Below are 19150 nucleotides of genomic sequence, written 5' to 3'. Positions count from 1 at the left end.
TGATTTCAAGATTGACCGGGGGTGGTGCATTTGCGGGAGTCTGCAGGCTAACCCGCATCGGTAAGCTTCTAGTAAGATTGAACTTCTTGAAGCGCTCTGCTGCTAAGCGCCGGACCCCTCCTTCAGTGAGATATTAGTCTCTCAACTTGCAGATGCACCATATCCCATCCTCCTATTCTTAGCTGTGGTTAGATTAAAAGCGGAATATTTCAAGAGGTTGGCCCCAATCAGCATCTCCCAGCTAAACCCAGCCTGCAGTTTCCTCCCCTCGATCTGCAGAGATCCCAATCATGGCTGACGAAAACCATCTGGCATTCTGCAGTGCAAACGCTGGGTGAAACGGCTGCGTTTCGTGTGGTGGGCTTTCTTTGCTCCTCCTGAAGGATCTCTCCCCGGCGCATCCAACCGGCCAATAATCGGAGCTGATGTCGGCCCCCCCCCCCCCCCCCAGCGGCTTAAGGATCCCTGTGAGTCGAAGCTGTTTATAGAATTCCCACCGTGTGGAGGACCTCGTCAATTGAAGCAGGTTGTATTGCTTTGACTTCAAACTGCACATGCTAGTATCTAGCGCCGTGTCCGAGCAGACTACATGCAGTGCTGGTTTGGCACTGCCTGCAGTGGCAGTAAGTATATATCCCGTCATGACCTTGCGGCCTCGTTGCCTGTCTCTTGCTCTTCAGATCGTTAACAAGTTGTTTTTCGTTTCTTATACCCACTCCGCTCTGTCTTTTCGACTTGCGAGGCCGTCTGGGACGTGACCCGTGAGCATAGTTCAATTTCATTAATCTGTCAATCAACTACACGGGTGTGCTGGGCAATCAGTACCGTGGACGATTCCTGCTGTTCTCCTACGACGTACTCGTACTCCTTGATACCCTTCAACAACAGCGCAGAGAGAGAGTGCCCCGATATTTTCTTCCATTCAAGATGCGGCCGAGTCTCTGCTTCTTCGCATGCTTTGCAGCAGGCGCTCTTGCAGCTCCCACCTGGCTGGATGATATATACGACTACTCTCAAGAAATGGCCTCATTTCTCGGAGAGGTGAGCAAGGAGATCGAGAAAGTCGCTATTAGCGCAACCACCTGTGACACGTCAAAGATCTCGCTTCCTTCATACGCTTCAAGTCTTCCATCACCGTCGGGTTTGACGCCGGTATATGTTGCCGTCGGACGTGGCACCCAGGTCAGTGACTGTCCGCTTCGCCAGAGACAACAGCCCCAGCTAACACGCAGTCCTCTTAGAACTATACCTGCGCAACCTCCTCGTCCAACTCCACGCCAGTAGCCATCGGCGCCGTGGCCCGCCTTTACAATGCAACTTGCATTGCGGCCAATTACCCGACCCTGCTACAGCAACTGCCAGACCTGGCGTACCAAATCTCCTTGCCCAGCGATGAAGAGGACGCCCTCCCTCCGGCTAACCTGGACCTGCTGGGCCACCACTATTTCCAAGGAACCTCGACGCCAGTCTTCAACCTCGATACCACCGTCGAACAGCAGAATGGTATCGCCATCACCCAGAAACAGGAGTCGATTGATGCTCCCTCCGATGCTGTCAAAGGAAGCACCGGGGCCGTCGCCTGGCTCTACCTCACCGCAATTGATGGTACCGTCGGAGACTACAAGAGCGTCTATCGGGTGACCACTGTCTCCGGAGCGGCCCCAGACACGTGCAAAGGTATGCAATCGACTTTCACGGTTCAATATGCGGCGCTATACTATTTCTACGGCGAGTCGTGAGGCCGGAGAATGGGTGGAAGGGGGTTTGTGGCGATTGCGATAGAAATCGTCCAGTATTCACCACAGATAAGAATTGACAGTCACGAATACATGATCATGAATCCTATCGTATCTTCAGATAAGTAGTACCTAGCGGTGACCTGGAACACTCATGTTTCTGTAAGCGCCGGGAACGACGGCGGCGGATAGCGAAAGCCACTCTCCGATTGGCAGGGCTGCCACGATCAGGTGATCTCGCTATTTCCCAGAAGTCAGGTCACGTGCTGACAGTGCCCACAGCAGCAGTAAGACGCTAGACCCGAAACGCCATAGCGCTTCCTGATTTTCGAAAGATTCCCAAGGCGCCGTCTGAAAAATCTCGACCGCAACAACGACGAGCAGCACGGCCGCGACCGAACACTGAACGCCAGTGCGGAGACGATTTTTGCACAATAAGTCTTGTCATTTCCAAGATCTTCAAGACTTTCGCCAACTCCGATTTTCTCATTCCTCCCGAACGGACCTCAATTTCTCCGGAAGTTTTTTCTTCATCCGCAAACCCGACAACTTTTTTCTTCGAGCATCAGCCCAGAGTTTTCCGGCTGATAGCATCTGATATTCTCACTTCGTCAACCCTTTTCGACACATTTTACTTTCTACACAATGGGTTTCGGTGCCCCTAGAGGAGGACGCGGTGGTGGTCGTGGTGCCCCCCGTGGTGGTGGCGGTGCTCGTGGTGGCAGAGGTTTGTTCTCGACAAGATCCAATCCAGGACCGAACAGGGTGTTTCTTGTGCCGGCACGGTTGCGACAGACAGGGAACTCAGGATCTGTGACTGCAGAGCCTGGGACCTGCTATTGACAATCGATCATGGACAACATACAACCTGTGGTCCTGCTTCTGCTTCAAAGATGGTGATGCTAATTCGTTCTCGCTGTCCAGGCGGTCTTGGTAGCGGTGGCCGTGGCCGTGGTGGCCCCCGTGGTGGTGGCCGGGGTGGCCGTGGTGCTCCCCGTGGCCGTGGTGGCCCTCGTGGTGGTGGCCGCGGTGGTGCTCGGGGGGGTGCCAAGGGTGGTGCTAAGGTCATCATCGTAAGTGTTGTCCTTCGCGCGCGCGATGAGGGGAATTTTCTGACTGACCTCTTTTGCCAAGGAACCCCACCGTCACGCCGGTGTCTTCGTTGCCCGCGGTGGCAAGGAAGATTTGCTTGTCACCAAGAACCTGACTCCTGGAGAGGCTGTCTACGGTGAGAAGCGCATTGCTGTCGAGTCTCCTGCCGAGGAGGATGGTGCTGTGACCAAGACCGAGTACCGTGTCTGGAACCCCTTCCGTTCCAAGTTGGCTGCCGGTATCCTGGGTGGTCTCGATGACATCTACATGCGCCCTGGCTCCAAGGTCCTGTATCTCGGTTCCGCCAGCGGTACCTCCGTCTCCCACGTTGCCGACATCGTCGGTCCCACCGGTAACGTCTACGCTGTTGAGTTCTCCCACCGTTCCGGCCGTGATTTGATCGGCATGGCCACCCACCGCACCAACGTTATCCCCATCGTCGAGGACGCCAGACACCCTCTCCGCTACCGTATGCTCGTCCCCATGGTCGACGTCATCTTCGCCGACGTTGCCCAGCCCGACCAGGCCCGTATCGTCGGCCTGAACGCCCACATGTTCCTCAAGAACGAGGGTGGTGTGATCGTCTCCGTCAAGGCCAACTGTATCGACAGTACCGCCAAGCCCGAGGTGGTGTTCGCCCGTGAAGTCCAGAAGATGAGAGAGGAGAGAATCAAGCCCAAGGAGCAGCTGACCTTGGAGCCCTTCGAACGTGACCACTGTATAGTGTCTGGTATCTACAAGCGCTCTGCATGAATTTGAAGAACAAAAGAATCTGGTGGTCTGCTTTCTCATGTTTTAATTATTTATGCTCTTTCCTACCGGCGTCGAGTGTTCCGTGATATGCTGAAATGCTTCAACTTTTTTTTTTTTACTCTCCATTGGCTCTTATCATTTCGTGTCCTTGTCTAGGTTTCTAAATGTATTTCTTGAGAAGACAATTCAAGGGTTACGGCTTCAGTTGCTGAGATTGTAGCTCAGATTGTAGCTCTATCTAAAATAGCAATTTGCCATGAAGGTTGCTCCATTGGTGATCAATACTCATCTGGGTAAAGTGTCTAGTAGGTGCTGTGTGGACTACCCTGGGAACTCACACCGTGGTGAGTATGGTGAGAGGTAAGTTTTCAATCCAGATAGTCTACTCGGACTTTCGCCGGTCGTCCGGTCGTAGCTTGAACTCGGCACTCGGATTATGTGCCGATGGGGGGGGGGAGAGGGGCATTGCCAGCCACCGGGGTCGGACTTGCTGCGTTCATTCAACTGTATACTCAAGGTAGTTAGCTCTGATCGATCATGTCATCTTGAATGACGGAAACCAGAATGGTTCGCTCCGAGAGCTGGGAGCCGTGGGATTGTGCTACCGATTAGCATGTCCCTCCGCTCCAACCCCGCAGCCATGACAGTATATAGACTTTTACGCCCCAGCAGTCATACAACCACCTGCTAGCACACAATAGGTACAGCCTTGCCTCTACAGCACATTCTACGGCACATCCAGGCCACACTACGACATGTCCATCATCATCACCGGCGCCAGTGGCTACGTCGGCCAGGAGCTGGCTGCTGCGCTGCTATCCACCTACCCCGACATCACCGTCACGCTGACCGACGTGGTGAAGCCCACGGTGCCTGCATCCGCGACCCAGCATGCCTCACGGGCCCGCTGCCTCGAGGCCGACCTGACCTCACCCGCTGCCGTGGACGAGACCTTCACTGCCGCGCAGCCCTTCGACACCGTGTATTTGCTGCATGGCATCATGTCCAGCGGCTCCGAGGCCAACTTCGAGCTCGGCATGCGCGTCAACCTCGACGCGACGCGCCACATCCTCGACCGGCTCCGCACCGTCACCCCCGGCGTGAAGGTTGTCTTCACCTCCAGCCTGGCGGTGTACGGCCCCGCGCCCGCGGGGTTCGTTATCGACGAGACCAACTTCCCGCCCATCCCCTCCTCCTCATACGGCTCGCAGAAACTGATCATCGAGACCCTGCTGAACGACTACTCCCGCCGCGGGTTCCTGGACGGCCGCGCCGTCCGCTTGCCCACGGTGACCGTCCGCGCCGGCAAACCCACCCAGGCCGCCAGCAGCTTCGCCAGCGACATCATCCGCGAGCCCTTTCACGGGCGCAAGGCGGTGTTGCCCGTCGGTAAAGAGACGCAAATGTGGATCTGCTCGCCGCTCACGGTGGTCAGGAATCTGCTGCACGCGCGTGAGGTGCCGACGGAGGCGTTTGGGGATTCCTCCCGGGCGGTGAATCTGCCCGGCCTGTTGGTTAGTGTTCAGGAGATGTTGGATGCATTGGAGGAGGTCGGCGGGAAGGAGCGCAGGGCGTTGGTCGAGGAGAGGTATGATGCAGATATCGATCGCATCGTGCAGACGTGGACGCCGAATTTCAATACGGCACGGGCGCTGCGGTTGGGGTTCGTGGAGGATGTGTCGATGATGGAGAATATTCGGCAGTACGCTAGTCGGTTTGCATGAGATGTATAGTATAGAGGTTTAGCATAGGAATTAATTGAGGTTGTAGTTGTGGTTGTGGTTGTGGTTGTTGCTGTAGTTGTTGTGTTGTTCCAAGGGGACTTGTCTTGTAGTATACCTCATGAGGTGTACTCCGGAGGGAGTACTTTTGCAGTGGTGAGGCTAACTTACAGTACAGCTAAAGGAAACAGTCGGGATCGAAAGCGGTGGTTTGGAAAAGCGGGTCATGTGATTGGCTGGCGGATGGGCGAACAATTTGACTTCCGAACTTCAACCTCGCCATCTCCAGGCGCTGACCCGTCTTGTTACACCCTCCCTTCCATTCTTTCTTTTCCCCTCCCCCCTCCTCCCCATTCACCTGCTTCATCTATTACACAATGGCCTCTAGGCGCCTAGCGTTCAACTTCAACCAGGCTCTCCGCAGCCGGGCTGCCTTGAAGGCTGTCCAGCCCGTCAAGCGTGGCTTCGCTTCTCCCGTTACCCTGCCTTCCTCTACCCAGACCACCACCCTCTCCAACGGTTTCACGGTATGCGCTGGCGTCATTGTCTATTTCAATCGCCTTGGACACGCACTGACGGACGATAGATCGCTACCGAGCACTCCCCATGGGCTCAGACCTCCACCGTTGGTGTCTGGATCGATGCCGGTTCCCGGGCAGAGACTGACAAGACCAACGGTACTGCGCACTTCCTCGAGCACCTTGCTTTCAAGGTATGTTGGCTGTCTGATCAATTTATTTGGTGTGTGGTGACTAACATTTGATATCATAATAGGGTACCAACAAGCGTTCCCAGCACCAATTGGAGCTCGAGATCGAGAACATGGGCGCTCACCTGAACGCCTACACCTCGGTACGGACCGGAAGGATCTTGGAGTGGAACACGGCGACTAACGAATGAGTGCAGCGCGAGAACACCGTCTACTACGCCAAGTCCTTCAACAACGATGTCCCCAAGGCCGTCGACATCCTCGCCGACATCCTCCAGAACTCCAAGTTGGAGCCCGGTGCCATTGAGCGCGAGCGCGACGTCATCCTCCGTGAGCAGGAGGAGGTCGACAAGCAGCTCGAGGAGGTTGTCTTCGACCACCTCCACGCCACTGCCTTCCAGCAGCAGCCCCTCGGCCGCACCATCCTCGGCCCCAAGGAGAACATCCAGACCATCTCTCGGGACAACCTGGTCGACTACATCAAGACCAACTACACTGCCGACCGCATGGTCCTGGTTGGTGCCGGTGGCATCCCCCACGAGCAGCTCGTGAGACTTGCCGAGGAGCACTTCGGCAGCCTCCCCAGCAAGCCCCCGACTTCCGCTGCCCTGGCCCTCACCGCTGAGCAGAAGCGTACCCCCGAATTCATTGGCTCTGAGGTCAGAATCCGTGACGACACCCTCCCCACTGCTCACATCGCCCTTGCCGTCGAGGGTGTCAGCTGGAAGGATGACGACTACTTCACTGCCTTGGTTGCCCAGGCCATTGTCGGCAACTGGGACCGTGCCATGGGCAACTCGCCCTACCTTGGCAGCAAGCTTAGCTCCCTGGTTGAGTACCACGGCCTTGCCAACAGCTTCATGAGTTTCTCCACCAGCTACAGCGACACTGGGTGAGTTTATTTTGGTAATGGCAAGAGGATTATAGCTAATGGTGTCTAGTCTGTGGGGTATCTACCTCGTCTCCGAGAACCTGACCAACCTCGATGACCTGTGCCACTTCGCCCTCCGCGAGTGGTCCCGCCTGTCCTTCAGCGTCACCCCCGCCGAGGTTGAGCGTGCTAAGGCCCAGCTCAAGGCCTCGATTCTGCTGTCGCTTGACGGCACCACCGCCGTTGCCGAAGACATCGGTCGCCAGATCATCACGACCGGCCGTCGCCTCAGCCCCGAGGACGTCGAGCGCACGATCGGCCAGATCACCGAGAAGCACGTCATGGACTTTGCCCAGCGCAAGCTGTGGGATCAGGACATTGCCATGAGCGCCGTGGGTAGCATTGAGGGTATCCTCGATTACCAGCGTCTCCGCTCGGACATGAGCCGCAACGCTTCTTAGGTTGTGGGCAGTGCAGGTGTGTTTGGTTGACAGGAATTATGGCAGTGTTTCTAGTTTTGGTGATTTAATAGATAGAAGCGGTGGTCGTGCCGGGAAGCGTGTCTTGTACAGTATCAACTGTCGCTATATCAAAATGTATTCGTTCGTACTTGAGTAGTATCTCGTTCCGACGATCCGAGATGTGCAAGGAACAGACCCCGTCAATACATAGTAGTAGTTAGTCGAGTAATACCCCAAACCAACCTCAACAACCGTCGATTAGACATATATGACCCAACTCGCTCGAAGAATAACATCCAGAAACCCAACCATCTACAATAAACTAGATACTAGTACAAGAAGCAAACAAACCCTCTTCCCGCTTTCTGACTACAAGTAAACATCCTCCCTCCCTCCTTATTTCTCCTAGAGAATGATACCCTAAATGATCAATGCTGATACTCCATCCCCGCCGGAGCCTTATACCCCATCCCCTGCTCCAACAACGCCGCCCGACTCTCCGCTTCCTTCTCGTTCTGCATCAGCGTGCAGCACGGACAACACGCCGCCTTGACGCAGTCCCCGCACCCGGACCCCTCGAGATGGAATCTCTCACGGATCGTACCGCGCTTCATCGTGAGGGGAATGAAGGAGAGGCCGCAGTGACCGAGGAGACAGAAGAGGAAGCACTAGATTGCTGCCGTTAGGGGGGTTTGGGTTTGGATTGGGCTTTCGCTTGGGGAAGACTAGGGGCCCGGGATGATTTACATACATCACCATTCATCGAGCCATGTTCTTTCAGCTGAGGATCTTTGAGGCGGGAGGCGGTGCGGCCGAAGAGGCAGCAGGGGCACCAGGTGGCCAGGCAGCCTGTTTTGGGGTTAGTTAGTGTTTTTGGTTGTATTATATATGTGGTAGTGGGGTGGGTGAGTGTGTATACTATAGGTAGGGTAGGTAGTATGTATAGGTTACTTAGTAGTAAGTGCTAGTAGGGAGGTCGTAGGATGGGTAAGGGTGAGGGAGGGGAAGGGAAGAGTAGGTAGGACGCAAAGTACGAACAGGTCTTGCACGGAGAGCAACACTCCCAGAATCCGTTTTGCCATTCTTGTTCGGCCATTGTGTGGGATTCGTGGTTTAGTTTGATGGTGGTAGGTCGATGGGTTGGTTGGGTTGATGTAGCGCTTGAGTAGGTTTGAGAGGATTGAGATCGAAGGTATAACGAGCGGATGAAGTTGGTGAAACGAAGGATGTCTACAAGCAGTTGTACGAGTATCTGTCACTTGGTTTATAACTTCAGAGCAGCAAGGCTTTAAATAGGACATGCAGTGGCTCGGATGAGTGAATGGGGCCGGGTACAAGGGTCGCCTACACATCTATATTGATGGTCATTCGGAGGCTTATTTTTTTTTATTTTTTTGGGGGGGAGGGGCTCGCTCGTGTCGATAAGTGAATCTAGACACAAACCGGAGAAAGTAATCAGCCCCAGATCCACTTCGTGGTACACCACCAGCAACTATCGAACTTATGTCTGCCCTCAGCCTTGCGTGGCACAGACTGGGTTCATTCGAGGGCATAATGCTTTTGGCCCTGGGTTGGGGGCCAACCATGCTTCACAGGGTGATCAGATAGATTGCTTCAATGTCTGGGGCGGTTGAGCTTTTCACATTGTGATAAATAAGAAACATAAAGGGATAGATAGTTTATTCTTTGCAGTTATTCACTAGCAAACTGTACATATAGTGACGCATGAGGTTGTAACTACCTAATGATCTATCCTGGTGCGTCGCGGAGATTGGCGCACCTCCGCCTCGTTTGAGCCCTTGTTTGAGACTTCAACCCACGGGTCCAGCTACGGCTGGGCTTGGCTTCAACCGTTCAAGATACGATGCAGGTACATTGGCTCAGCTTTCATTTCCTTCTATGTACCACACAAGCCCCCTTTTCCATCCCCAAGAACTTGCTGACTGCGTCTACATCCCGGTTCAGTATACGTCCTAGGGCGTCACCAAGCTTTGCGCGAGGACAACCCCGCTTCCGACTGCTTCGGCCATAGCCACGCTGCCTGCAGGGCTCCTGGCTAGTTGACCTTCCTAGGGCTGGGTTTTCGGCTCTGAGTTGGTGTTTATCGGGATTTGTTCGGTGCCAGTGAAAGGTGGGTTGTCTTGGTGAGTTTGCCCAGGATGTATAAACTCAGACACTCTGGATCATTTCAACGCTGCTACTACAGGTACAGGCCCGATTGAGTGGCATAGGATAAGAGGGTCTCGGACGCTGTGTTAGGACACCTCAGTCTCCAGGTCCAGCCTCAAGACACAAATGGTTGGTCGCACGCCTGGTGCTCACTCTCACAACCGGGCTGTGCACAGCCAGCCACAACTCACTCCCCGCGCAACAACGAATGCCCCCGCAGCAGCAAGGAACAACACTCCCGTGAACACAATGAGGCCTTTCTGGCTTTGCTGCTCGATCACCCCCGTCAGCCCAATCCCCAGAAGCATCCCAATGCTGGCGATACTGTACGCGATGCCACTCCGACACCCGTACTCAGTTACGCTGCATGTTTGCGAAATGCAGACCGGCGACAGACTCAGCGCTGCCCCGGACCAGAACCCAAAAAACACTGCATAGCACACGAGCGCTCCCAGGCTGTCGCCGGCTTTGTACCACAAAGCCAGAGTCAGGATTGCACAGAGGAGGGTGGTGACGATCATCGTGTTGAAGCGGCCGAGTCGGTCTGCGGCGAGAGCGGGCAGGATGCGGCCGGGGATCGTGGCTAGATTGAGGAAGACGAGCAGCAGATATGCGATGAGGTTACTCAGCCCCACGTGCACGGTATAAGAGGGGATGTAGGTGCTGGGGATGAGGATTGCGGCCTCTGTGAGAAATATTGCAGCGGTTGTGGCGGTGAATTTGGGGTCTTTGAGTGGCTTTAGAGTCAGCCCTTCAATCGCCTCTGGTCTGACGGGCTGTGGAGTCGTGATCAGAAGCCACGCAACAAGAAGCAGAGCAGCACTGATGAGGGCGATGATCCTGATCGGCCAGCCGAATCCAATTTTCGGTGCCATGAAGTAGATGATGATGGGGAAGATGACGCCTCCGAGCCCGCCTCCTGTGCAGGCGACGCCGGTAGCGAAGGCCCGACGACGCTCGAACCAGTAACTGATTGTTGCGATGGCCGGGGTGGATAGAGCGCTAGCTGATACTCCGCCCAGCACACTCAGTGAAAGGAAGATTTGGTAGTACTCTGGTCCTGGGTTAGCCCTGCTGCTGTCGTAAGGAGAGTCTGTGAAGCAACTTTACCATGGCTGAAACTCAAGCAGATCAGTGATACCACTATCCCTATGGATCCCGCAAGGATCAGATAGGCTGGGCCCCAGGCATCGAAGATCATTCCTGGTTCAACGGTCAACTCCTGCTCATTATCTCTTTGCTAGTCCTTGTACCCACCCATTGGCGCCCCTGCCGAGTAGACGAAAAACCCATAGGCGCTATAGATCCAGCCGTAGCTTGACGTCTCGTAGCTCCTCAGTTGATGCGTACTGGTCCACAGATGGAGAGCTCCAGCTGTGTGCATCAACCCCCATGCTGGAACCAACGCGCACCACGCACCGAGCACGACCAGCCATGCTTTGAAGCCTCCTTCGGGATACTCTGCTATCTCTAGTGGTGAATCGACAGACGAGTACTCGATGTGTTCAACGTTCATTATCTGCAGGTGAAAGGCCTATCGCTGCTGAAAACAAGTTCTCGATTGGATTGGAAGTGAAGCATGATATAGTTGTTGAAGCTGTCCAAAGAGTACGGTGCGCGCTACGGCGTTGGGCGTCTTTATGAACATGTCTTCTGCCACGAGGCGGTGATTCTATGCGTTGGCGATATAGAATTGACGCAGCCCAATGCAAGGGTTATATTGAAGCGATGCATTGAACATGCACAATGACGGAAATTGCATACTGCTACTGAGCAACTGGAAGCAGCCTGTTTAATAGGTCTGGCTACACTGTAAGATGATCTGTTGTAGGCGATTGGTACGTCCTTGTGCACTAGTATACAAGGACACGATCTGGCTGGGAACCAGCAACTGACATAGCCTGCCCCTGGGTGACTCGTGCTTAGCGGGCGAATCGTAAGTTATTTTTGAGCTTCAATGTGTTATCACATATCGCGAAGTGTGCTCTTGTGTACGGAGTAGTATGAGCCTACCGGTAGCTCATCGGGTTATGCCAGCTTTGTGATTTGTATAGCCTTTTCTGCCAGGCTTAATATCGTGCGAGATCCCCCTCACATCAAGCCTATGACCTCAACCATGCTCAGGGCCGATGAGCCTCAACGTTGGCCTTCAACATGCTTGAATTGTCCAACTCATGCAGAACAACTTCGAAGTTATTCTGCATTCGGACTAGCGTGGCTGCATATGCAGACCTCTTACATAAGCGATTCAGGCAAATGGAGGAGGAGCTTCGCCGATAAGATTTTCTGCAGCGGAGAAATTGCGGCCAGCCCCAGTGCACTCCATCTCTCAATTCAAAACTCGATCATCATGGGTAAACGTGGAAAGAAGGTATGTGTGGCCTTCTGAATCCTTGGCGATGCCTGCAGCATCGCAGCTCGCGATCAATCTGCCTGTTCTCGTCCAAAAATCGTGCTGATCCCCTGTCGCAGGGTGGCAGAGGCGGAGAGCGCCAGAACTGGCAGCAAATCGCCAGGGAGAACGAGAAGTTCGAGAACTACTACAACTCCCAGGGTTTTGTCCCAGAAGAAGAGAAGGAGGCTTTCTGGGCCGCTCTTAAGCGGGATCTCCCCAACAGTTTCCGTTTCACTGGCTCAAGAGGGTACGTCATGCGCCTAAGAATTTATTATCGCACATCTCCGCAGACCTAGTCTGCGCGGTACACCATACTGTGCAGATTGCTAATATTTTATGATCGCACAGTCATGCCCTTGCTGTTCAGAAGAAGCTCAAGGATCAATATGTGCCCGAAATCACCTCCATCAAATACGAGGGCAACTTCGTCGAGCCCCCTCGCCCCGTCCCTTGGTACCCCGATGAGCTCGCATGGTCCATGACCACTCCCAAGCAAGTTGTTCGTCGCTTTGCGCCTTTCGCATCCTTCCAGAAGTTTCTCGTCGCCGAGACCGAGGTTGGCAACATCAGCAGACAGGAGGTTGTCAGCATGATTCCCCCGCTCTTGATGGACCTCAAGCCTGGAATGACCGTGCTCGACATGTGCGCCGCTCCCGGCAGCAAGTCCGCGCAGTTGATGGAGATGGTCCACACTGGTGAAGAAGAGGCTATGCGTCAAGTCACGCAGCAGATTGCCGAGGGCAAGGCTGGCGATGAGCCGATCGGTCCTGAGGGACTCAACGACGATGGCAGAACTACCGGTCTGCTGATCGCCAACGATGCCGACTACAAGCGTGCCCACATGCTTATTCACCAGATGAAGCGCCTGAGCTCCCCGAACCTGATCGTCACCAACCACGATGCTACCCTGTTCCCCTCCATCAAGTTGCCCGCTGAGCCCAGCGTCAACGGCAAGCCTGGAAAGGCCCGCTACCTGAAGTTCGACCGTATCCTGGCGGACGTGCCTTGCACTGGAGATGGAACTGCTCGCAAGAACTGGGGTGTGTGGAAGGATTGGAACGCGAACAACGCTCTGGGACTCCACGCCACTCAGGTCCGCATTCTCGTCCGTGCTCTGCAAATGCTGAAGGTCGGCGGCCGTGTCGTCTACTCCACTTGCAGTATGAACCCTATCGAGAACGAGGCTGTCATCGCCAGCGCGCTGGCTCGCTGTGGCTCTGCCAACGTCCGCATCGTCGATTGCAGCAACGAGCTCCCGGAGCTGAAGCGCGCTCCCGGACTCCGCAACTGGAAGGTGATGGACCGCGAAGGCCGTTTCTACGATAGCTGGAAGGAGGTCGAAGAGCGCAAGGAAAAGGAGGGCATTAGCGGCCTGGGCAGAATCGCTGAGGGCATGTTCCCGCCTACCGAGGATCTTCCTCTCGAGAGATGTCTTCGCATCTACCCTCACATGCAGGATACTGGTGGCTTTTTCATCGTTGTGCTAGAGAAGCTGTCTGAAATCCGCGCCAAGCCCGAGGATTCTTCCAAGGTCATCCCTAAGGCCTCTGTCGCTGCTCTTGCTGAGGAGCTCGACTTCAAGCAGAAGCACGGCAATGGAGAGCCCCTTGAGAAGATTGATGCGTTGGATGACCTTGTCGCTCACGACCAGGAGGCCGAGCTGGAGGCAGAAAAGAACGCGACCGTGGCTCAGGCTACACATCAATTGCCATACTCGGCCACCAGCCAGCCCGCTATCGCCAAGCGGGATGCGGAGACCATTGAAGATGAGCTCCCCGCTAAGAGGACCAAGCTTGAGAATGGCGCCGAGGTTGTGGTCGGCGATCGTCCTATTCACCCTCCTGCGCCTGCCGTTACCGATGTTGAGACCTCTGATGCCACCCCGGCTGCACCAGAAACTACACAAGCTTCGACGGAGGCGAAGCCCCAACTCCCGCAGAAACGGAAGAACGGCCAACCGGTGGAGGAGCCATTCAAGTATCTGGATCCCAACCACGCCGAGCTCGACCCTATCTATGAGTTCTACCAGATCTCCAAGCGATTCCCCAGAGACCGCTTCATGGTCCGCAACGCTGAGGCTCTTCCCACGAGAACTATCTACTACACTAGCGCCCTTGCTCGCGATATCCTGAGCTCCAACGAGGGAGCCGGTATGAAGTTTGTGCACTGCGGTGTGAAGATGTTCGTGAAACAGGATGTGCAGCGTGAGGGCGTCTGTCGCTGGCGAGTCCAGACCGATGGTTTGAGAATGCTCGAGCCTTGGCTCGGCCCTGCTCGGGCTGTTACTCTCACACAGAAGGAGACTCTGCGCAGTCTCCTTGTGGAGATGTTCCCTAAGGTTGACCAAGAGGGTTGGAAGAACCTCGGAGAAATTGGTGAGCGTGTCAGAGACATTCCCATGGGATGCAGCATCCTTTACATCAGACCTACTCCTGGTCAGGAAGGCTTCACGTGAGTACTTGCACTTCCTCCTGAGCGAAACAGACCGGCTAACACAACTTTAGTGAGAATATGGCTCTTCCCCTTTGGCGCTCCATGTACTCTGTTAACCTGATGCTTCCCAAGGAGGATCGCCGCGCGATGCTCCAGCGTTTGTTCAACGACCATACCCCGCTGGTCAACACCACGCACAAGCGCTCCGGCGAGACCGGATCCTCGACTCCTGCGGCGGAGGAGACCCCCGCCGAAGAGACCCCTATTGACGTTCCTGTGGAGACAGAAGAAGATGTGATCCAGCGGGAAAACCTTGCGCTGGGTGAGGATGAGCAGGAGCAGATGGACACCCGGGAGACTTATACTAAAGCAGGTGATGAGGAGGACCGCTTCAACACGACTGTATAATCTCTCAAAACCATTGAAGTTGAGCGAACAAGCTCTTGAAAATAATTGATTACTCTTTGTTCTTCTGAAGGTTTACATATCATTATTGTATCCGTGTTTAGATATCATGGGAGAGATTAAGCACAGTAGTGTTGAAGTATGAGGACCCCAAGGTAGCCCGAATTCCCCCAAGGTTGGTTCATATTTTAGCGACTTGGAGCACTGCGCGCCCGGCCAATTGACCTTTCTCCAGCTTCTCAACCCACGAGTTGAGGTCCTCAAGTTTCCCTTTCACCAGAACAGGCTGATTGCAATTAGCATGACCAATTTCGAGACTCAAGGAACAGGGCGAATGGGTGTCTTACGTGGACGATTTTACGTGCAGTGAAATCCAGGGCCTCTTCAACATCTTTCAAGGTCCCTGTCACAGTACCGACAACATTCAATCTTTTGAGAGACAAGAGCATGGGAGGAGCTCCTGCAAGAATGCTGGGGTCCGCAGGCAGACCAACAGCCACCAGTGTGCCATTTGGCCGCAGATATGTCGGCGCTGTCGCATAGACCGTCTTGGTGGCAGCCGTCACAATCACCCCATGCGCTCCGTGCGTCGTGATCTTGCGAACCTCAGCAGCAATGTCTGGCGTTGATAGGTAATCGATGAACACCTCGGCCCCGAGTTTCTGGCATAGCTCTCGTTTGTCATCACCGCCGTCAATGGCGATGACCCTCATACCCATCGCCCGTGCATACTGAATCGCGAGATGACCCAGGCCACCCCCGGCTCCAGGCAGCACAATCCACTGACCAGCCTTGACATTGGCCCTGACCAACAAACAGCTCATCAGCAAAACTCCACATGCTCGTCTTGATCCCATGGCACCTACCGTTTGCAGGCAACATAAGCCGTCACCCCTCCGCACATAATCGGTCCGGCGTCTTCATCGGACACCCCATCGGGGATCTTGGAGGTATACCGTCCATCGGCAACACAGTACTCTTGGAAGGTCCCTGGAGCTGTGAAACCACTGTTGACCTGCCTGATACAGTTGACCTCGTCCACGCCGCTCAGACAGAACTCGCATTCACCGCAGGTCTTTGCAATCCACTTGATCCCCGCGCGGTCCCCGATGTTCCAGCGATTCTCCATGCCTTCGCCCACCGCGACAACCACACCCACGCCTTCGTGTCCTGCGACCCCCTTAGCCTGGGGCGTCATTGCAACCCCGAAGCCGGCCCATTCGTCGTGAAGCAGAGCCTTGTCGGAGCCGCAGAGCCCGGTCCATGTGATGCGGACTAGGATCTGGCCGGGGCCCGGGAGGTCTACGTCGATGGTCTGGATCGTGGTGGTAGCCGTTGAGCCGGATCCGCTGCGAACGACAGCGCGCTGTTGTTTGGGAATGGGGCTCGTGCGGGTAATCATGGTGTATAGGGGGTGGCCTCTGTAAGGACTTGATCAGGTTAATGTCTGGGGGAAGAGAACCTTCGACTCTGCTGTGAGCAGTTACGGGAGGGGTTGCTTTCTTTATAGCTGTGCTTCTCCTCGTTCACACGTGATGGATTGGCGGGGATACATTCACAGCAGCTACTAATGAACTCAATCCAAGTTCGCGATGTTGACGATCATGCATATTCACTCAAGCTAGATGAGGTCTAGTATCACCCAGCTCAACATCGGTGAGCCAAGTGACCTATCACACCGACCACACGTTCGTTCGCTGCAAACCTACTGCTGAGATACACCCATAATAAGCAAACATCTCGCTGTGAACATCGACTACCCTTCTTGAGGATATTCTTCGGCGAAACATCCTGAACATGTTCCAAAGACAACACCAACCGAGGATGCCTGGGCGACCCCCGCTCTTTTGCCACTGGAAGGAGTGGTGCTGTCGGTCCTGATCGGGCAGGAGATCAATGTTGCTTGACAGAGTCGTGCATGATCGCCAATCGGAGAGGCCTTTGACTTGGGACTTCGTCTTTGAGACAGGGGTCTTGCAGCGCAGGATTGCCAATCCCCGCAACAACCTCGGGCAAAGGAAGGCTTTCCCCGCATCTTCGTACAGAACGTCATGGGGTGGCCAGTGAGCAGGTTCTTACTGTGGGGTGGATATTGGTCAAAGGCGTGTGTGTCAGGTGAATAGTTGATTGAAAAATTGTGATGTTTTGGAAATGAGCAGCTGTATAGGATCGACTCAGAGAGGGTCTATCATGGTTATGCTGCCTGAATCCTCAGGCATTCAAGGCCAGCTGCCCAATCTGGCGGGGCTGACTAATTCTCCGCAGCCCCTCTCAAAAATTATTATCTGCCCCGCGGAAGGCAAAGGAACGTTCGCGCCGCCGCTGGCTGAAATTCAATCTCTCTATAAACTTCACTTCGGAGTCAGACCTTCTTTGGCTAAATTGTCATTGACAAAGATCACACCTTCTCTTCGCTTTTATTTTTTTTACGTTTCTGTGGTTAAATCCTGCTTGCAGGACACTCATCCGCTGCTAAATCGCTGCTTCTTCGGAATACCCGTTTTTCTTCACAATGTCTGCAGACGGCGAGCAGGTGGCTTTTCAGAAGCCCGGTGATCTGGTGGAGCGCAATGAAGAATCTGGCGCAATGACCATGGAGTCTCTTTGCATGAACTGTCATGAGAATGTATGTTTTGCGCCTCCATCCAGTGTCATTCCGTAGCTACCCAATGTTCCCTCGGTATATGTACTGACATGCGACTCATCTGGTAGGGCCGGACAACCTTTCTTCTGATCAGGATCCCGTATTTCCGGGACGTCATTCTCGAGGCCTTTGAATGCGAGCACTGTCATTTCAAGAACAACTCGATCAAGTCCGCCTCGCAAATCCAAGAGAAGGGATCCATCTACCACTTGGAGGTGGAGAACGAGGCCGATCTGCAGCGCCAGGTCGTCCGCAGTGACGTCTCCGTCTTCAAGCTCGAGTCCCTCGGTATCGAGATGCCCAAGGGTGAGGGCCAACTGACCACCGTCGAAGGTGTCATCCGGAAGATCCACGAGAGCCTCTCCAGTGAGCAAGACCTGCGCAAGGAGCAAGCGCCGGAACTCTACGAAGCCCTGGTGCCCATCATTGCCAAGCTCGAGAAGATCCTCGAGTCCGACGCCTCGGCTTTCCCCTTCACCATCAGCCTCGACGACCCCACCGGCAACTCCTGGATTGCCCCGACCACCTCGGACGCCGGCCACAAGTACCGCCGTCGCGACTACCTGCGCACCCATGAACAGAACGAGGAGCTCGGTATTGCCGGTGACCCCAATGCTGTTCAAAACGAGCAGCAGGGAAACCCCGAGGATGAGGAGATCGTGCCGGGCCAGGTCTATTCTCTCCCGGCGGAGTGTCCCGCTTGTGCTAAGCCTTGCACGGTAAATATGAAGCAGGTGAGCTTTTCCCCCTTCCTTGCTTCCTTCCGTTAGGAGCAACGCTAGAGATTCGATTGTCTAACACCGCATTCAGGTTGAGATCCCTCATTTCAAGGAGGTTCTCGTCTTCGGAACCAACTGCGACCACTGCGGCTACAAATCCAGCGACGTCAAGACCGGCGGCAGCGTCCCCGAAAAGGGCAAACGCATCACCCTTCGGGTCGAGAACGAGGTCGATCTCGCCCGTGACATCCTCAAGAGCGACACCTGCGCGTTGAGTTCGGAGGAGCTCGAAGTCCGTGTCGAACCCGGCACGCTTGGCGGCCGCTTCACCACCGTCGAGGGTCTCCTGACGGAGATCCGCGACCAGCTGCACGGCCAGATCTTCGATTTCGCCGACACCAGCGCTGGGGACAGTCTGGCTGACTCCGACAAGGAGAAGTGGGACCGCTTCTTCAAGCGTCTCGATTTGGCTATCAGCGGCGAGCTGAAATTCAACATCACGCTGGAGGATCCCATGGCGAGCAGCTACGTCCAGGATCTGTGTGCGCCGGCCAAGGACGAGCAGATCACGACGGAAGAATACACTCGCACGGAGGAGGAAGAGGAGGAGCTTGGCCTCAAGGATATGAAGACCGAGGGCTACGAGGCTGATGCAGACCAAAAGGAGGAGGAGAAGCCCGCCGAGCAGTAGTGAGGATGGACTCGACTCGATACCCATAGACTTTTTCCTTCTTCTTGTTTATAATGTTGATATATTTTGGGGTTGTTTCACGATGCTCATGATTCATACACGGTGTTTCCGTCGCCATTCTTCTGTTTACAATTGCCGTTCTTTGAGAGTGAGCATTGTACAGTTGGTGTGGCTGGCTATGGAGCGGGTTTTTTGTCTAGTGCATATACAACAAAAGTTTTCCATGGGGATGAGCCATGACGTCTTTCTGATTGTATTAGACTTCCTAATCATACGCAGTATTTGTGAGAGTCTACGGTCCAGGCCACTGCCCTTGAAGTGATGTAATAAAAAGAACCATACATTGTAGAA

At 54.6% G+C, this 19150-nt stretch overlaps 8 protein-coding genes across 8 annotated transcripts; 5 read left to right on the top strand and 3 right to left on the bottom strand.

Annotated features, from left to right (window-relative positions):
• The first annotated feature begins 432 nt into the window (after nt 1-432).
• On the top strand, nt 433-1840 carry BP01DRAFT_359592 (uncharacterized protein). The gene is made up of 2 exons (XM_025575719.1): nt 433-1182; nt 1242-1840. Exons 1-2 carry the CDS (start codon nt 928-930, stop codon nt 1737-1739), a joined length of 753 nt encoding a protein of 250 aa, XP_025428322.1. The 5' UTR covers nt 433-927; the 3' UTR covers nt 1740-1840.
• A 267-nt stretch (nt 1841-2107) lies between these two features.
• BP01DRAFT_359591 (rRNA 2'-O-methyltransferase fibrillarin family protein) lies at nt 2108-3788 on the top strand. The gene is made up of 3 exons (XM_025575718.1): nt 2108-2463; nt 2661-2809; nt 2871-3788. Exons 1-3 carry the CDS (start codon nt 2382-2384, stop codon nt 3579-3581), a joined length of 942 nt encoding a protein of 313 aa, XP_025428321.1. The 5' UTR covers nt 2108-2381; the 3' UTR covers nt 3582-3788.
• A 338-nt stretch (nt 3789-4126) lies between these two features.
• Nucleotides 4127-7495, top strand: BP01DRAFT_418113 (bifunctional SDR family oxidoreductase/M16 family metallopeptidase). Its single transcript, XM_025579301.1, has 6 exons — nt 4127-5295; nt 5691-5829; nt 5889-6014; nt 6077-6154; nt 6209-6903; nt 6953-7495. The coding sequence occupies exons 1-6, from the start codon at nt 4337-4339 to the stop codon at nt 7341-7343; spliced, it is 2388 nt and encodes a 795-aa protein (XP_025428320.1). The 5' UTR covers nt 4127-4336; the 3' UTR covers nt 7344-7495.
• Nucleotides 7496-7574: 79 nt separating this feature from the next.
• On the bottom strand, nt 7575-8658 carry BP01DRAFT_418112 (PLAC8 family protein). The gene is made up of 3 exons (XM_025579300.1): nt 8382-8658; nt 8095-8192; nt 7575-8011 (listed from the first exon to the last, which is right to left on the bottom strand). The coding sequence occupies exons 1-3, from the start codon at nt 8437-8439 to the stop codon at nt 7772-7774; spliced, it is 396 nt and encodes a 131-aa protein (XP_025428319.1). The 5' UTR covers nt 8440-8658; the 3' UTR covers nt 7575-7771.
• A 936-nt stretch (nt 8659-9594) lies between these two features.
• BP01DRAFT_405327 (MFS general substrate transporter) lies at nt 9595-11160 on the bottom strand (the record flags this gene model as incomplete). Its single annotated transcript, XM_025578741.1, has 4 exons — nt 9595-10566; nt 10623-10715; nt 10770-10971; nt 11125-11160. The coding sequence occupies 4 exons, from the start codon at nt 11158-11160 to the stop codon at nt 9668-9670; spliced, it is 1230 nt and encodes a 409-aa protein (XP_025428318.1). The 3' UTR covers nt 9595-9667.
• Nucleotides 11161-11821: 661 nt separating this feature from the next.
• On the top strand, nt 11822-14826 carry BP01DRAFT_394379 (tRNA (cytosine-C5-)-methyltransferase). The gene is made up of 4 exons (XM_025578319.1): nt 11822-11883; nt 11985-12154; nt 12256-14358; nt 14412-14826. The coding sequence occupies exons 1-4, from the start codon at nt 11863-11865 to the stop codon at nt 14746-14748; spliced, it is 2631 nt and encodes an 876-aa protein (XP_025428317.1). The 5' UTR covers nt 11822-11862; the 3' UTR covers nt 14749-14826.
• Nucleotides 14827-14926: 100 nt separating this feature from the next.
• On the bottom strand, nt 14927-16337 carry BP01DRAFT_405324 (zinc-dependent alcohol dehydrogenase; the record flags this gene model as incomplete). The annotated part of the gene is made up of 3 exons (XM_025578740.1): nt 15612-16337; nt 15093-15549; nt 14927-15031 (listed from the first exon to the last, which is right to left on the bottom strand). The coding sequence occupies exons 1-3, from the start codon at nt 16145-16147 to the stop codon at nt 14927-14929; spliced, it is 1098 nt and encodes a 365-aa protein (XP_025428316.1). The 5' UTR covers nt 16148-16337.
• A 920-nt stretch (nt 16338-17257) lies between these two features.
• On the top strand, nt 17258-19088 carry zpr1 (zinc finger-containing protein ZPR1; the record flags this gene model as incomplete). The annotated part of the gene is made up of 3 exons (XM_025579762.1): nt 17258-17371; nt 17458-18123; nt 18200-19088. The coding sequence occupies 3 exons, from the start codon at nt 17258-17260 to the stop codon at nt 18797-18799; spliced, it is 1380 nt and encodes a 459-aa protein (XP_025428315.1). The 3' UTR covers nt 18800-19088.
• Between the last annotated feature and the right edge of the window lie 62 nt (nt 19089-19150).

Source organism: Aspergillus saccharolyticus (assembly GCF_003184585.1).
Source record: "Aspergillus saccharolyticus JOP 1030-1 unplaced genomic scaffold BP01scaffold_36, whole genome shotgun sequence".
In the NCBI taxonomy this organism is placed as follows: Eukaryota; Fungi; Ascomycota; class Eurotiomycetes; order Eurotiales; family Aspergillaceae; genus Aspergillus; species Aspergillus saccharolyticus.
Note: the sequence above shows the minus strand (reverse complement) of the source record. Positions and strands in the feature narration are given on the sequence as shown.

Excerpts from the sequence above, each read along its gene's own strand:
- BP01DRAFT_359592 (XM_025575719.1), top strand. The coding sequence starts at position 928 with ATGCGGCCGAGTCTCTGCTTCTTCGCATGCTTTGCAGCAGGCGCTCTT. Across the intron at positions 1,183-1,241 it reads CCGTCGGACGTGGCACCCAG|AACTATACCTGCGCAACCTC; the intron begins GTCAGTGACTGT and ends CAGTCCTCTTAG.
- BP01DRAFT_359591 (XM_025575718.1), top strand. The coding sequence starts at position 2,382 with ATGGGTTTCGGTGCCCCTAGAGGAGGACGCGGTGGTGGTCGTGGTGCC. Across the intron at positions 2,464-2,660 it reads CGGTGCTCGTGGTGGCAGAG|GCGGTCTTGGTAGCGGTGGC; the intron begins GTTTGTTCTCGA and ends CTCGCTGTCCAG. Across the intron at positions 2,810-2,870 it reads GTGGTGCTAAGGTCATCATC|GAACCCCACCGTCACGCCGG; the intron begins GTAAGTGTTGTC and ends TCTTTTGCCAAG.
- BP01DRAFT_418113 (XM_025579301.1), top strand. The coding sequence starts at position 4,337 with ATGTCCATCATCATCACCGGCGCCAGTGGCTACGTCGGCCAGGAGCTG. Across the intron at positions 5,296-5,690 it reads ATTCGGCAGTACGCTAGTCG|GCGCCTAGCGTTCAACTTCA; the intron begins GTTTGCATGAGA and ends AATGGCCTCTAG. Across the intron at positions 5,830-5,888 it reads CCCTCTCCAACGGTTTCACG|ATCGCTACCGAGCACTCCCC; the intron begins GTATGCGCTGGC and ends GACGGACGATAG.
- BP01DRAFT_418112 (XM_025579300.1), bottom strand. The coding sequence starts at position 8,439 with ATGGCCGAACAAGAATGGCAAAACGGATTCTGGGAGTGTTGCTCTCCG. Across the intron at positions 8,193-8,381 it reads TTGCTCTCCGTGCAAGACCT|GCTGCCTGGCCACCTGGTGC; the intron begins GTTCGTACTTTG and ends ACCCCAAAACAG. Across the intron at positions 8,012-8,094 it reads ATGGCTCGATGAATGGTGAT|TGCTTCCTCTTCTGTCTCCT; the intron begins GTATGTAAATCA and ends GCAGCAATCTAG.
- BP01DRAFT_394379 (XM_025578319.1), top strand. The coding sequence starts at position 11,863 with ATGGGTAAACGTGGAAAGAAG. Across the intron at positions 11,884-11,984 it reads TGGGTAAACGTGGAAAGAAG|GGTGGCAGAGGCGGAGAGCG; the intron begins GTATGTGTGGCC and ends CCCCTGTCGCAG. Across the intron at positions 14,359-14,411 it reads CCTGGTCAGGAAGGCTTCAC|TGAGAATATGGCTCTTCCCC; the intron begins GTGAGTACTTGC and ends ACACAACTTTAG.